At 34.1% G+C, this 16,373-nt stretch overlaps 1 protein-coding gene across 1 annotated transcript in view; it reads right to left on the bottom strand.

Moving 5' to 3' along the window:
• The window catches only part of CSMD1 (CUB and Sushi multiple domains 1), a 950,789-nt gene that overhangs the window by 24,297 nt on the left and 910,119 nt on the right, over window positions 1-16,373 (bottom strand). Inside the window, 7 exon segments of the mRNA XM_040059570.2 lie at window positions 715-888; window positions 1,824-1,997; window positions 3,214-3,393; window positions 4,438-4,614; window positions 6,855-7,037; window positions 12,107-12,280; window positions 13,787-13,975. Coding sequence (XP_039915504.1) covers window positions 715-888; window positions 1,824-1,997; window positions 3,214-3,393; window positions 4,438-4,614; window positions 6,855-7,037; window positions 12,107-12,280; window positions 13,787-13,975 — 1,251 coding nt within the window.

The following is a 16,373-nucleotide window of genomic DNA, read 5'->3' as shown; positions in this document are numbered from 1 at the left end:
ATCATGATTAAAACTTTTTTCCCAGAGTACCTAGCTCTTTCATACAGCCAACATCTTGGCTACAATAAAATACATCAATGGCCAACAATCTACAACTGAATATGTTTGTTTAGAAATATCAAAGAGATTTTTTTTATTATAAAACTAAAATAATTTTCTTTAGCAAGAAACCCCAAGTGGGATCAAGTTCTGATGTCAGTGGGAGTTAAAGGCGCCAATCCGATTGATGTAACATGCTAAATGCCTACCAGTTTCACAACAGTCAATGAGAAACTGAGAGTATTTGGGAGTTCATCAGAATTTCAAAAGATCAGAGATGTACAAGCCATGTTCACAAAGTCGAAAACACTCTGATTAAGGATTGATTCTGAAAAATGCCTTTAACTCTCAGTGACAAAATCTGGTCTTTAATCTGACACAATCTTTTGCATGTCCAAGAGATTCTAAAAATAGATGGAACAAATTTACGTACTTGCACGTATTGACTTTCTGCATTTCCAGCAGACAAACAACTATATAAATTTAGAAATGACTTCATATGTGATTGTGATTATTATAAAGTTTTTTTTAGTCAAAACATAACCTTATTTAACTAGTTATTTTTATATCACACAGACCTTTTCTATACTTGGATAGCTAATTGCTAGATTTATGATAGTGTAATAGTTTATCAAGAATATTCTCAATAGAAAATGCATTAGTGGTAGTTATTACCAATGCATGTTGGCTGAATTCCACTCCAAGTACCATCTGCTTGACAGAATCTTCTTGAAGAGCCTATCAGAATAAAAGGAGGTCTGCACTGAAAGCTAACTTCAGATCTGTAGGTGAAACTTTTTCCATTGAGGCGTCCTTCTGCTGGAGTGCCAGGATCACCACAAAATACAGCTGATACATAAAAATTAAAACAATAAAAAAAAAGGTATTAAAATCTGTGCATGTTTTAACCTGAAGCATTCTACGTTGTTTTATGTGCAAGGTAGGCATACTGGATTTGAATGCAAATGCTGTGTTCATTTATCCGTGAAGGACTGCAGATCTCCTAAATTCTTGAAAGCAATTTAAAATAAATTGTCAATGTTATAGCTACTGTAAGAATAAAACATAAAAATAGACCTTTTAATTGAAACACCTAAATATTGATTAGATTTGGATGACAAAATAATCCCCAAGTAGACAATGTTATATTGCAGCACTTAAAAATAAAACCATTTTTCACACCTGACACCCTCAGATGAGTAGGCTGGAATTTTTTTCCCTAATTAGATAAAAAGAAAAATGTTTATCAGGGTCCTAACAAGATTTCAAGAACTCAAAGAGCTGAGTTGACAGATTTAGAAAATGCTGAAAAGAAAATACAAGCAAGACATGAGGATATGTACTTGCCTTTGGAAAGAAAAAATTGCTTAGAAAGGCTATGAGCTTAAGGGTTAGCATCCTTTTTTTCACCTGTTAATGGAAATGGAAACAGGGAAGAAAAAAAGGAAAAGTGTAAGGGAATATTCCAGTCATGCTTACTGCAGGTCAAATTCAGAATATACAATAGGACTACCAGTATAGGAAATCGTGAGGTGTCCAATTAGATAACAAGAGATGATAGTGACTTTTGGAGAAAGGAAGAAAACTGTGACCTTTAATGGGCACAGTCACTTATATTTCATAACAAGGTAAGCTTTTTGGTACAAGGAAGGAGAATCCTGCAGTAATTCATATATTACCTGATGTAGCTGAGTCCTTTTAAAATTGTGATTCTGTGACTGTAGCCCAAAACAACTGATTGTAGCTTTGGTGAAGCCCAACACAACTGTACCCTGAAAACTTACGCAAACATTGTGGGATGTCTCCCCTCCAAACTCCTTGCCCTTCGCAGGAGAGAATAGCTGTGTTAGACAGCTGATAGCCTTCTGCACAGCTGTAACTCACACTAGCACCCCAGCGATAGTCAGATCCTTCCACTTTCCCATACAGTACTGTTGGAGGGGGGCCACAAGTAATAGCTGTGTCAGAAAAGAAAAGTTACAATTTAAATAATTTAAAGCAGCTGTAATAGACAGAAAACTCATTTAAATATGAAAATAAAGGCTATGGATTTAGGAAGTCCCTGAGTGCTAGGTTGCTAGAAGCCCAAAGAGTACATAGCTACCTAGTTTTATATTTTTCCTTTCATATTCATTACTGATTATTTTTGGCAACAACTTACTAAGCTAAGTAAAGGTTTTCAATAAACATTATTTCTTTCAGTAGATAAGTTTTTATTATTCTAAATTTCTAAATATTTGTATTTTATTTTAAACTAATTTTGCAGCACTATTTAGTATGACTTTGATATGTTTATTCACCTGCTCATTTTCTAAGGCTTTCCACACACAATGGCAATTAACTTCATTGGTAATTAGGGGCTAAGAAATTATTTTGATGTTTTCCACCTTCTGATAAGAGTGCCAAAAATTATGAAATCTGGAATGTCCATGTTTACATTTCCATATAATTTCTTTTAACAAAGACCACAACCATAAAATCACTCAGGCAGTAATTTTCATGACAGAAAATGCAGTCAGTTGAATACACATGCCAAAATTTAATTAGCAGGATAGACTTAGATATCACAGTGAAGTGGTGCTAGGTGAGTTGGCAGCCTAGGCCTTTTATAAGAAGAAGATGCCCTAGGCTGTTAAATTTACTCCCTGGGCTGCTGAAGTTGTGTTAACAATTTTCACCAGGCTGCATTATTTGTCTTTCAGCCTCATCTCCACTATGACCTTCCTGCTAGCACTTGTAATTAGCTATTTGTGAAGCATATTTTTGGCTGTTTATGATGACTACACTACTGCAACAAGGGAATCTTTTACAGAAAGCTTGCTCTGCAGAATCCTGCTACAGAATTTTGTCCATCTAATCCATGAGAAATGTTCCAAAAAGCAAAATGTGTACTTCATTCATATTTTTTAAGATGACCATTCTGACAATCTTCATTGCAGAGTGATTTGGTTCTATTTTAGTCAATAATGTCCATATTTTGACTGCTATTCTACCACAGCATAAGTGAAAAATAAATATAAATTCTACAAAAATACTTACCCAAAATTTTAGTTGCATTTGGAACAGTAATTGTTCCAGAGAATATATATTTTTTTAATAAATAAAGACACCAGCTACTGAATATGACATATGTGTCAAAACAGTACTTGTAAACTGTTAAAATCAAAATATTACCTTTGCAAATTGGTTTACTCTGGTTCCAAGTGCTGTCTTTCACACAACGTATGGTAGATGAACTTGCAGGTTCCATCAGATATCCTGGATTGCACTGATAGCTGACTGTCTTATTAAAGGTAAAATCATTTCCAAACTGAATGCCATTTGCTAGTGCACCTGGATCTCCACAGTTAATCACTAGTGAGGAAAATAGAAAAGGAATTTTTTTTTTAATGAACGTATAACAATGCATACCTAATGTCCTTTTTTTTTTTAGTGTACAATACAAGAAAAATTATCTTTTTCTGTCAAGAAAAGTTATCTTTCAGAGGCATTTCAACAGCATGGACCAAATATTGCTTTCCTTTAACACAGTAGCCTCATCTGGCCTGTTCTACAGATACTGCAGACTGTTGGTGGTAGTTTTGACATGAGTTTTTTTCTACCTTCACACTGAGACCTTTTTCACATCAAGCCGGAAGTTGATGGTGCAATAGAATTCCAGCAGAGTTCTGAAATGCCTCCTTTTTTCCCCTTTTTTATAATTGTTTTCTTTTGTGTGTGTGTGTATGTAAAAGGACTGATGTACTGTTAGCCTAGCCTTGTCAGGAAGTCCAGTAGCCCTGTTTGCATTGTAGCACTCCTCTGGTCCCTGCTCACCTACCCTGATGGAATAGCCCAGTCTTGCTGCTCCTGAATTCTTGGTCCTTAGCAGAATGGTGATTGATCAATTCTGAGTTATTTGGCTTACAATAAAAACTAGCACAGTAATGTATCCAATTATACAAACTTTGATTTTGAGCTACCAGAACTTCCTCCTCTAACCAAACGCCGCAAGGAAAAAAAAAAAAATAAAAAGAAAAAAAAAAAAAAGAAAAGAAAAGAAAAAAAAGAAAAAAAAAGAAAAAAAAGAAAAAAAAAAAAGGTGGGAAATGCTAAAGGAAACTCTAAAGGAGCAGCTAAATAAAACATTATTCTAAAAAATATTATCATCAAATTCACATTTCTGAGGTAAACAAATACAATAAAGTTACTTATGTAGCCATCTTAAGAAAATAGTTCTGGAAGCATCTAGCATGTATTATAAGGGCATATGTTTAGATATATAAAAATATCCATGTTTTACAGGACAAGTGAATGTGGAAAAACGTATTATTTTATCTATCAAGAAAATCAGTGTCAGTAGAAAGGGTGGATGACTTACTACTTTAAAGCTTTAGGGGAAGAAAATTTCTTTCTGACCTGTGCAGTCTGGAGCAGTGCCAGTCCATGTCCCATTAGCAGTGCAATGTCTAGTAGTTAGCCCTGAAGTTTTGTAACCTTCCCAGCAAGCATAAATGACCGAGCTGGAGAATAATATTCCATCAGTGTATATTATCATACCATTGGCTGGTGTGCCAGGGTTCCCACAAGATACAGCTGCAAAGAAGAGATTTACACAAAAAAAAAAAGTATTTTGATGATAGGTGACTAACTGGGATGATAAAAAGGAAAGGAACAACTAGGTTTATAGCTCATCTTTTAAAATACCTATAGCAAGTTTGACTGAGAAAATATGTAATACGTATATTCTTGAAATAACATTTTATTTCTCTTTGTTAATATTATTATTTGCATTTGTTTTTTCTTTTTCTCCAATTCCTGATTCAGATAGTTTGCCCTTTTTATTCTACTCCACCCAATACAGTCACTGGAGCAAATAAAGCTCATTCAGGAATTTCTGACAGACATGTACCTCTGCTTTGACTTTTGGCAAATTTTTCTGTTCTCTTCCTGTCTTCTGGTATTCGTTTTTCAATTGAAAAAATTCATAAATAGTAAATTGCGACCTTCTTGTTAATTTATTTTTTTTTTATCAAGGAAAGAACAGACACTCTGTATTGGCTTCCATATCTTTGGGCATCTTTATCAATCCTTTAAGGCAATATTAATGTTTCAGCTTCATATGCCCAAGTTTTGACAGTGGCTTACCTTGATTACTTTGAATACATGCAGCATTTTTTTGGAAAGTGAGGAGGTTTTTTTTCCAGTGGACCAACTAACCATTAAAAGAACTTGGGGTTTTGTTTTGAATTTTCCTAATCACTTTTCTAGCAACTCCACTCTTTTGAGACCCCCACCTAGAGTATCATGTCCACCTCTGGAGTCCCCAGCAGAAGAAAGATTTGGACCTGCTGGATGGCCCCCAACATAATAGTTATAATCTAAAAATTAAAATACAACCGTGTTAGGTTTTATGATTAAAAAAAACATTATATGTCAATTAAAAATTAGTCTGTCATTTATGTTTTGAAAAACCCCTTACTGCCTTATTTTAATCAAATTTTAATCACTTTTTAAGTTTAAAAGTTTCAAATAGTGAAGAGAAAAATTCAACACTTGAATTGGAACTTGAACTTGCAGGAATGAATAGATCTCCTAATCTCATCCTTACTTACATTAATTAGGAAACAATTACAGGTCTATAGAAAAATGAGAGGAAAAAAAGACTTTTTTCTTGGTTTTCTTTTTTTAACTGAAAAAAGAAGGTTGAAGCAAACACTACAATGAAAGGCTGAAAAAAGCAGCATTTAAAACACTGATAACTGACACTGACTTCTGCTGTCCTACTGTCCTTAATATCTTCATGTAGATATTCATGTAGATATATATGTCCTTAATATCTTCAAGTAGAAAGGCTACTTCAAAGCTTCAGTTTTCTGTTGAAATTGCTGATTCAAATACTGATCCTGTGCCCACTGCCATTTTTACACAGTTATGATGACATCTGCATTGACAGAAGACTAGTCTGACTATTCTGAAGAATATTACAAAAGAACAATTGTTCTCAGAATAAAACGTGTAGGTAAAAAATTTTTTACAAGTATTTTGTTCTAGCTTCCATTTTATCATTCAGTTTAGGAGAACAGGTACTACAAAATCCATCAACTCTGATTCATTAGATAAAGTAATTTTTCAAACATTCTTAGAAAATGGGAAATCATTATAAAACTGAATTTAAAGTCTTCTATTACTACTTTCCAATTTTAATGGGACAAAAAAATTAAAAATTCTTTATTATGTTTTTTAATCTTATTTTAAAATGTGATTTTCAGAAATATTCTGTCTCATTTCTTCTGAAAGAGGCAGCAAAAAAAACTCATTAGAAAATGATCTAACTTCTGTTGAGAAATATGTACTGATTTACTATTTTATACTTAATTTATACATTAATTTATGCAACTTTATTTTATCATTTATTCTGTCCTTGATGCATAGAAATTACATAGAAAGAGAAGATGAAAGTTTGGGTTTTTTTACAAAACAGATGACATAGTTATTTATAATTCCATTTCCATATCTTCAATCAAAAGCATTTATTTAGTCTTACATTTAACCCTAACCCTAAGCCTAAGCCTAACCCTATTATTTATTTTCAGGCTAATTATTTCTTAACTAAAATTATTTTCTCACAAACTTATAAATATATAGTCCAAAACTTTAAGGGTTTGGATTTCAATTTTCAAGCAAAACATTAACTGCTTGTAAATTTGTTGTATCACCTTTCTGCAGAATGTTATGAAAACATATTTCTGCCTAACGAAATTTTTCAATCAAAGAATAAAAAGTCATTAGGCAGCGTGTCAATAGTGTCAAAATGCCAATGTATCAATACCTACCTTCACACACAGGCTGTATACCTGACCAGGAGCCATTAAGCAAGCACATTCGCTCTGCAGACCCTCGCAGCTGATAACCCATTTCACATGAGAAACGTAGCAGACTTTTTGTTTTGAACTCATCCCCTAGTCTAGACCCGTGAGCTGGTACTCCTGGATCATCACAAAAACCAGGATTATTGCCTGCAAAACACAGCAGAGCACAAATATTGCCAGGGACATTACATGCAAATGTAGTGGCAGTGAAAGGTCTCCCTTGTGAAGAGTGCCACTACATTGTTTCTATTACAATCAATCCCTTTTCTTCAGTATTAAGGTGTGAATCTGAAGTCAAAGATGAAAATACATATCTTTTTACCACACTTCTTTTCTCAGACCAATGCAGGCCTAAATCAAGAATGTGAAAAAAATAAAAGAAAAAAAATAATTGAGAAGACAGGAAACACCCCTGTCACTTTTTGTCAGTTCAACAAATCTGTCGCTTTTTTATATAAATATTTTCCACAAATTGTGTTATATTGTTTAACTTGTAGTGATATCTTCTAATAAAAAGAATTAAATAACAGCGAGAGTGAGAACTATATTCAATTTTTTAGGAAATGCATTTGGAATACACATATCTCCAGAAAATTCTGTCAAGAATCAAAATATTTCATAATTCTCCTTATCTTCTAAATTTTTATGCAGATATTGGTTACAAATTTGGAAGAGAAAGAACATTGCAAGACCGAGCTCTCAAAGATGTCCTCATAAGTGTGATGAATCAGCCAAGTGCTTTATCACATAGAGTGGCTGTTAAAGGAGATGCTATACAAGATGGTTAAGGAATCATGGTCTCTGTATCAAAAATTTATTATAAACTTTGGTATAAAATTGTGTATCTCCTAAAACCTTCTGTGTCTACATTGCAGTTAACAGCAGTATTATTCTTTTTCTCCACTTTTGAATTATATGTCTAAACTCAAATTCTTTGAAATGATACTTTCTGGTTTTGGGCTTTGATTATTTCCCCCCCACCCCCCAAAAAAAAAGTGTAAATACTTTGAAGTCTGTATATTGTTAAATGGGTTTTTCTTCACAGACATTCCTTTCATATAAAGGATAAAATCCTAAACAAGAACAAACAATATCAAATTTTTGAGAAAACTTAAACAGACCATTTAGAAATTAAAATTTTTGTATGTCAGAAGGCACAATTAGGTGTGTGTCATAAGGTTTTAATTTTAGCAAGTATGTGTGGATACAGACATGATTTTACTTAAAAGGAAGACAGTTCCAGAATTCAAGACTAACTTGTAAGCTTTAATTGTGTTTGCTTTTAGTACTAGGTTCTTCTAGAATAGATTGCTTTTGTCACCCTGCCCTACAACATTTGGATCTAGATTTCCTGGTGTAAATACATGCTTGTAAACAGCGTGAGTGTCTGAAGTCAGCTGGTATATTCTGTTTCTTTGTGTACATTAAAACTCACTCTCCAAAGCACTGTGGCTGCCCCCAAACTTGTTGTGGTGTTATTATTGTATTTTCAGTAGCTTTATGCATTATTAATTACCTTTTAATTTCAAAGGTTTATCTGGAACCCCTTTTTCTGTAATATTGGTTTAGTCCTAAGTTTGTTTCCTCTTTTGCTCTGGAAGAATGTATGTCCCTGTTTGTCAGTTAAGACTGACCCTACCCCCTGTTCCAGGATGTTCATTATCAATCCCTTCTACTTCGAGGCACCATTGATTGTTGAAGTTATTTCTCTCCCCTTGTGTTTCCTTATTGGTTGCTACATTGTAGTCCCCACCTTGCACCTGCATTCCTGTTGGCCCCAGACCCTAAACCACATCCCTAATCTGTTCCTTAGTACCCACTACCTTGCCCTGGTACTGGGTCCTCACCCTGCCTCCCCTTTGAGTGAGCTCTGATTTGTGTTGCCTCAATAAAGATGATCCTCAGACTGGCAAGTGAGGCCCATCTCTCTCATTTTACCAAGCAACTGTCCAGGGATTTCAGGGCCCTAGGGGGAGTGTTGCCCCCCCCCCGCAGTGAAACGCGACAGGGACTGACTGTTGAGAATGACCTCCAGCACACACAAACTTGTAAAGTATTCATGTGTTGTTTGATGGACTGCCAGGTGTGAGGGGTAAAAATTTATCTGGGGACAATTCAAAGAGTACAATGGTCTCAGGGATCAATGTCATCCATGACCTGTGCCCTGGCACTGCTAAAGCAGAAGTCCGGATGTGGCCTCTGGATGCTATCCACTTCCACATACTCTAAGAGATTACTATTTCACAGACATTTCAACCTGCTTAAAATTTGTAAAATAACGTGAGGACTGTGATGCAGACTCCCTCTGTGGCATGTTTATGTCATGAAACAGATATCACACAAACTTTAGCTTGTGAATGCAAAGGGATTTTTCAGGGCAGAATGATCTATGACTCTGAAAACCTGATGATGTCTCAGCTTCTTTGGGATTTTGCTGAGGGAATTACTCCAGATGAATGACGGACATTGTTTTTTTCTTGGACATACCTAGTTTTGACTTGGAGAAAATTTGAACTTGAACCATGAAGTTTTATAGTCAAAGGGTATAGACAAAGGCAGTTACAGTAATATGAAGGTCTAGATCCCTTTTAATTTAGCAATGTAGAAGGCTCAATATCCATTACTAAAATATGAGTGTATCATTTTAAACAAAAATGTCATCTCTTGCTTAATTCATAAGATACAAAAGTCCATCATTGCAACAGGTCCCAGGTGACAGCAAACCCCGAGATCTTATTTGTACTATCATAGAACCATCAGGCATTCAAATATATATTAATATATAATAGAGAAATGAAACACATTCTAAAAGAAACTACAGGTTTTAAACATTCTATTTGGACAGTTTTTCATATCCCCAAAGTATAAAACCAATTAGAGTTCTCAGTCATCCTGGGCACAATCATTCTTTCACTGACATTATGACAACACATAATTCATACTAGATTTTGATGGATAAATCTCCTGAATATCTAATGTTGGAGTCCAGGGCATTCCTTTGGTTGCCCTGGAGGGTCAGGGACCTGGGCAGGGGGATCTGGGACCCCAGCCCAGAGCTCAGAGAGACACTGGCTTTGATTTCAGTCCATGGGAAAAACTTCCTACACTGAGAGAAGGTTTACAGGCCACAAGAATGTGAAAAATAGTAGTTTAGCTTATCACAGGGTGAGAAAATAATAGTTTTAGGTTCCTAGCATTGAAGTGAATGGTGACAAGATGGAGAATCTGGGGCGTTGTCTCCTTCTTCTTCTCCTTCTCCTTCTCTCACTCAATTGCTGCATTGATGTGGCACAAAGCAGTTAGTGAGGATTGGGTCAAAGTAAAGATGACCTTTTTAGTAATAGTGATAGACATTGGTAAGAAATAGTAAACAAGAAATACGTAGTAATTAGTATAAAAGATAAGGACAACCCAGCTCGGGGGGAGACGTGAGGAATCCATGCAGCTGCGAACATCTTGTCGGACTCCGAGAAAATTGTAAGAAAAGAAAAAATAAACAAAGTATGCAACATTGAAAAATCTAAACCTGAGAACTCCGTCTCTTCCTTCGGCTTGGCTCGGAGCTGTGCAGGGGAGCAAAGGACCCTGAAACCACCTGAATGTTGGGGAAAGCCCCCAACATCTGGCATCCCTGAGTGAGAAGAAACTATCTAACTTGGAAAATGTAGTTCATTTTACAATCCTAAGTATCTTAGAGAAACAAGACACATTTTATGGTTTTCTTTGGCTTTTTGCGGGGGAGTTTTTCTTTGCTTTTTTTTACATTGAGTCAACAGAGACAGATTTTCATTTCCCTAGGGAACCACCTTGCTCTCAAGATGGTGACCCATTGTGTTCAAAGTTAGAAAAAATGAATTCTACATCAGTAACAATATTTTAGTTACACTAGATGTGTTTTCCCCACCATAAGACATGAGTACAGGGCTCTTTAATGTTTTAAAAATCTATGAGTCTATAAAAATACTGTCATATTCATGAATGAAGCTTCAATTATCAGCAATTAAAATTTCCCTCCACCAACATAAGATTTTTTCTTTGAGGTGAGAAATGTTGGATAATAGCACTAGATTGTTATCCAACTCTTCAAGTCTTCAGATCAGTTCCAGCAATTTCAGATCTCGAATATTATGCTGGATAAAAAAGTGAAACTGACATAAATGTGAGCTTAAGATAAGCAAGAAAAACTTTCTTGTTGCACAGTGATGTCTTTCAGGTCCAGGCACAGAGACCACAATGCCAGTGAGATGAATTTGAACTTCCCTCCTTTAGCAGCAAAGAAAAGAAACAGTAGTGATTTAAATTCACTTCCTTTTCTCAGTATTTCAAATTCTGCTCAGAATCCTTGCATATCATTCTTGCAGCTCATAAATGGACCATTTTCAATGAAAAATTATTCAGATCTTTTTCAAAGTACTGAAAATAATTCAAAGTACCTTATACCTATTTAAATTAGGTCAAATCTGAATCGAACCATATTGAATCACATCAGCCCAACAGTGGGCATGTACAATAGTTCAAGGGAAGTTATAAGATTGTATAATGGGTAATTATGAACAATTTTCTCATTAGAAAATTTTCTTAAACCACTGAGGTATTTGATTTAATATACCAAAGTGTGTACACCTGTTTCCCTTACAAAAGCTATTAATATGCTGTGCGCGTCCTTAGGAGCCAATCCTTGCCTGAACTCTTCATTTCATCAAAACTGTGTGATGTTTTATTCTAGATTTGCTAGGTCAAGGGGAGAAGGTTCCTGTACTTCCTGATAGCACCAAGAACACATCAGATATTTATGGTGTTTGCACATTGTGACAATAATAAAGTATATTTCTGCAAGAGAAAAGAGAAGCAAAAGGTACAAAGTTTACCTTAAGATCTTTGCTGTGGAGTTTCTTAATCAAAAGTTTCTGATGTAACAACTTTTGTTTACACAAACTTGACCAGGTTTGAAACACTGTTTCGCTGTGTTTTCTATATACTGCAACATACAGCTAGAGCATGTGGCTGAGGAGTGAAGTTGTAAAGTAATGACAAAAAGAATGAGATGATTGACTATGAGAATATTTCAGTAACTGGGTGTGATACAGCAGAGCAGCTGTTGGTAAAATTTAAATATAACTGGAAAACACACAAAACAAGTATTTGTTTAAAAAATGTGTGAGAATAACCTTACTCAAATGACATGGTGACGTTCAGATAAAGATTAGTTGAAGTACCTGAACAGTGAGGGAGAGTCCCACTCCAGTGGCTATCTTCTTGGCACTCCCTTGTAGAATTTCCTATGAGCCTTCGACCCGCTGTGCAAGAATAGTGAATTATGGAGCCATATGTAAATTTGTCTCCTGAAAGAATTGCATTTGCAGGTACCCCAGGATGTCCACAAGAAATGGCTAACAAAGGTAAGAACACAACATTATGAGATGTTCTCATAGCACAGAAAAAATCTCTTGTAACCTTTAAATACAAAGCTGGTTCCACAAAATATACATACTTGTCTGGATTTCAACTCATATAGCTTCAGGTTTTTTGTTGCTATAGAAGGTTTAATGGTCATTTGTAAGATTACTCACAAAACTATTTATAAAACTAGCTTTTTATCCAGTTTAGACTTTCTTCAAAAATGTTAAGATTTCTTTCCTCATTCACTTCTGTTTATGATCCTTCCCTACAAATAGTACACCTTATTTTGGTTAACAATAGGAAGGAAGACACCAAATAAGGGTATTTCTCTAATGTGCTTACATATTGCAGATATGATAAAGTAAGTACCTTTATCGTATCTACCACTAGGTATAGTTTAAGCAGCATACTGAAATAAAATATTTATTCTGTAATATTATTATTATAGCAATGCGATGAAGTAGAGTGAGCAAGAGAAAATGGACTATTGATAATTTTTATAATTTAAAATCATATTTATTTTTCTAAGATAAAGAAGTAAAGATCATGCTTGCACCAGTAATATTCTTGCCAAACTTAATTAAAAAAAAAAAAAAGGTAGCTATTTTGTATTTAAAATGGTGTATCTTCCCTAATTATTTTACTACTGAAATGTGAATAAACCAAATTTTTCAGGTTATAGCTCTTATTGAAAGACATTGAAAACATAGATTGCTCGGAAAATAATAATAATAAAAAAACAACCAAAACCAAACCAAACCAAACCAAACCAAACCAAAAAAAAAAAAAAAAAACCCCCCCCAAAAAAAACAAAAACAAAAACAAAAACAAAAAAAAAAAAAAAAAAAAAGAAAACCCCCAACAACAACAACAACAAAACAAACAAAAAAACCCCAACACCAACCCCCCTTCCTCCCCCAAACCCAAAACTAATTGGGTCATGTGAATATTAGATACATAGCAGTATGAAAAGCATAATAAATAAATAAATTCACCGACCTAGTGACATTTCTTGCTCTTATACATACGTTTAAATCCATGAAATAAATAATTTTAGTAAAAAAATTGCAATTTTGTTAAGCAAAAACTTTTTAAAGATCTGAGGTGTTTGAAATTAAAATATACTTTAATTTCACTTACTTCTTCTTATAATTGTATTGCAAATCAGAAATCATGTCAGCAAACTAATAGTGATCAGAGAAGGAAAATACCTCAGTGGAAATTAAACTCAGGCAAACTGTCATTTTGTAAAGATATGAATGTTGACTTTCTGGCACTTGAAATAATAGTTCCATAGTTCCCTGGAAAACCTTTTTAAATAATGTTAAGTTGCATGATATTTTGTCTTAATGTTTTCTTACTGAGATGTACAATTTGCAATGTATTAATCTTGAAGTCCACTTTATTCCTTAATAGATGGCTACACTTCTTTTTACTATCATGATTTAAAATCATGCACAACTCTTTAATGCTAATCCAACCAAATGGATACTTACACAGACACTTTGGTAATGATCTATCCCATAACCCATTAGCTTTACAGGTCAGCACAGATGAGCCCAAGAGATAAAAGCCCTTCTTGCAATGGTATGCCACACTTGTTCCATATTTGAAACTTTCAGGATAATTCTGCTGCCCGTGACGTATTGCATTCTCCACAAAGCCAGGATCAGAACAGTTCACCACTGTGAAACAAACAATATTCATTGTTGATGCATAACAGCAATATCATAAATGTAGCAATGATTCTCATCACTTCACTAGTAGCTCGTGACTGTGATTCATCTACAGTTCCTTTGTGGTTTTATTTGACTTAAATATCAGAAATATTGACTCCTAAGTAAGACTCTAGATCTTTTTGCTTTGCAAGTAATACTACAATTTTACTCCAGTTCTTTTAATAGTCTTGGACAAGATACATAGCATCAAGTATACAAATGGTTCAAAGATGAAAGAGAAATTGGAGGAATTTTTTATCATTCTCTTGGTAGGCTTAGTTTGGTATTCTACATAATTTTTATATGAAGGGACAGTCTATATTCTAAATGACACTTTGACATCTTCTTTTTTATTCATTTCCTCTGATGAGAAAAATTGCTTCAAATATTAAGGCCATTTTCTGCTATTAATGTGTAGAAGAGGAAAAGGAAGACAGTGAAAAATCAAATACTTGACAGGGGAGCAGGAATGAGGGTAAGCACCAAAAAACATGAAGGTTTTTTTTTGGGTTTTTTTTTCAGATAGCCATAAAAAACCTAAAACATTTTGGTTTTTTTCCTGAATGTTTAGTTTTTATATAAATATAGCTACCCTCTCCACTCCTTCCTTTTATACTTTGCAGAGACTCCAGGGTCATAGAATCATTTGACAGGTTGGGTTAGAAAGGACTTTTTCAAACACCTTTTTCAAACACCCAATTTTGCTGTCTGTAAATCTGAAAACTATATGAAAAGTTACAAACACCTATTCCACCCCTCCGCATCTTCATTCTGAAGATAAAACTATAAATAAACTAAAAAAGAAGAGTTAAAATATTATTAGTATCATAAATTAAAGCTCATCCAAGAACCATAGGAATCTAACTTTCAAGTACATCATCTAGTTCAAATTGATTTTCATGAAAAAATCAGTGGAGAAGAATATATATGAGATTATCATTTTAGAGGTAAGATATACATGGTCCCTAATGGACTGCTTTTTACTCCTGAATAAATTTATCCAAAACCTTAAGTCTTATCATACATAGAATTTAAATATACTGATTAGATAATACACTAGATGTAGGCAGCTTGTGCAAAATATTCATTTATTGAAGAGACATTTTATTCAATCATCTAAAAAGTATTGGGGTTTTAGAAAAATTCTAACATCCTAAAATTTAATGTGGAGCAAAATCCAGTTTTAATCTATTTATTCTTACCTTTTAAAGCCACTCTCTTAAAGTGTTAAATGTTCATAATTCTAACCTCACAATTCTAAAAAAAACATATACCTAGGTGTAAAAAATGTCTCATTTGAATCTAAAGTTTTCCTTCATAAAAATAATTTTAGAAGCAATATTCGGGGATAACTTTTTGGCATAAAGAAACCTACTGTTATTAAAAACACCGACAATACAATTACACAGAAATGTCAAATAAATTTTTAAAAAATAGTAATTACAATGATGCACACAAAGCATTAGAAAGGTATTATGTAGAATGGTTACATTCAATGAAAGATCCTTTTTTTCATTTTATGTTCCTGAGCAGTAATAAAACATTAGAGTTTCCAACTGAAAATGTTCCTGTTTGTTTTATAGTGAATCCTATGAAACAGTTCACCAGAGAAGTCATATTCAGCTTACATTATAATAATTTAGCTCATATTTCATACCAACAATTTTTATTTAAACATATTGGTATAACCATAACAATTTATACAGAAATCAGATAGATGGAGGTTAAATAAATATGTGTTTACACGAGATTTCATTGATGGAAACAAATACCTCCTTAGCTCTAGACTTTTTCTTCATGTCCCACAAGACAGGGAAAAATATCAAGTCCTAGTATCTCACTACTCTTTGAAAGCTGTGAAAATTTTGGATGTGAAAGTCTGTGTTGCTGTACTTGCTTTGAAGAACTCCAAAAATTCTTTCTTCTGGTCATGTCTATTTAAGAATATTATCAAGAGAAAATGCTTTTTTCTTTTACATGACATATTCTTTGTTACTGCGTTTTTGGTTTTCTTTCCATGGTTTGTCCATCTTTGTCAGCTAAGTCTAAATCTTGCACTGGTAACATAACTATCATTGTAGAACAGGGGCACGTGTGAAAGTCTGTAAAATGTGCAGTCCACTGACAGGATGCCTTGCCAAAACATAAAGCTAGATCTGAAGGAGCTCATATGTCTGTACTCACAGCACAATCCTTTCTTACGGAAACTAGCACAGCTCCCAGAAGCAACACAAGCTGCATCCTAATTAACGCTGTTTCCTAGGCAATTAGACATGGTGTGGTGCTGGGTAGATGCTGCTGTAAAGTTTCTGCTTTTGGAACTAGCCTGATTCCTCTGCAGTTATAAGTTGCCTTGTACAAACAT

The sequence above is a fragment of the Hirundo rustica genome, chromosome 3, assembly GCF_015227805.2.
Source record: "Hirundo rustica isolate bHirRus1 chromosome 3, bHirRus1.pri.v3, whole genome shotgun sequence".
Lineage (NCBI taxonomy): Eukaryota > Metazoa > Chordata > Aves > Passeriformes > Hirundinidae > Hirundo > Hirundo rustica.
This window is presented reverse-complemented; position numbering and strand designations above follow the sequence as displayed.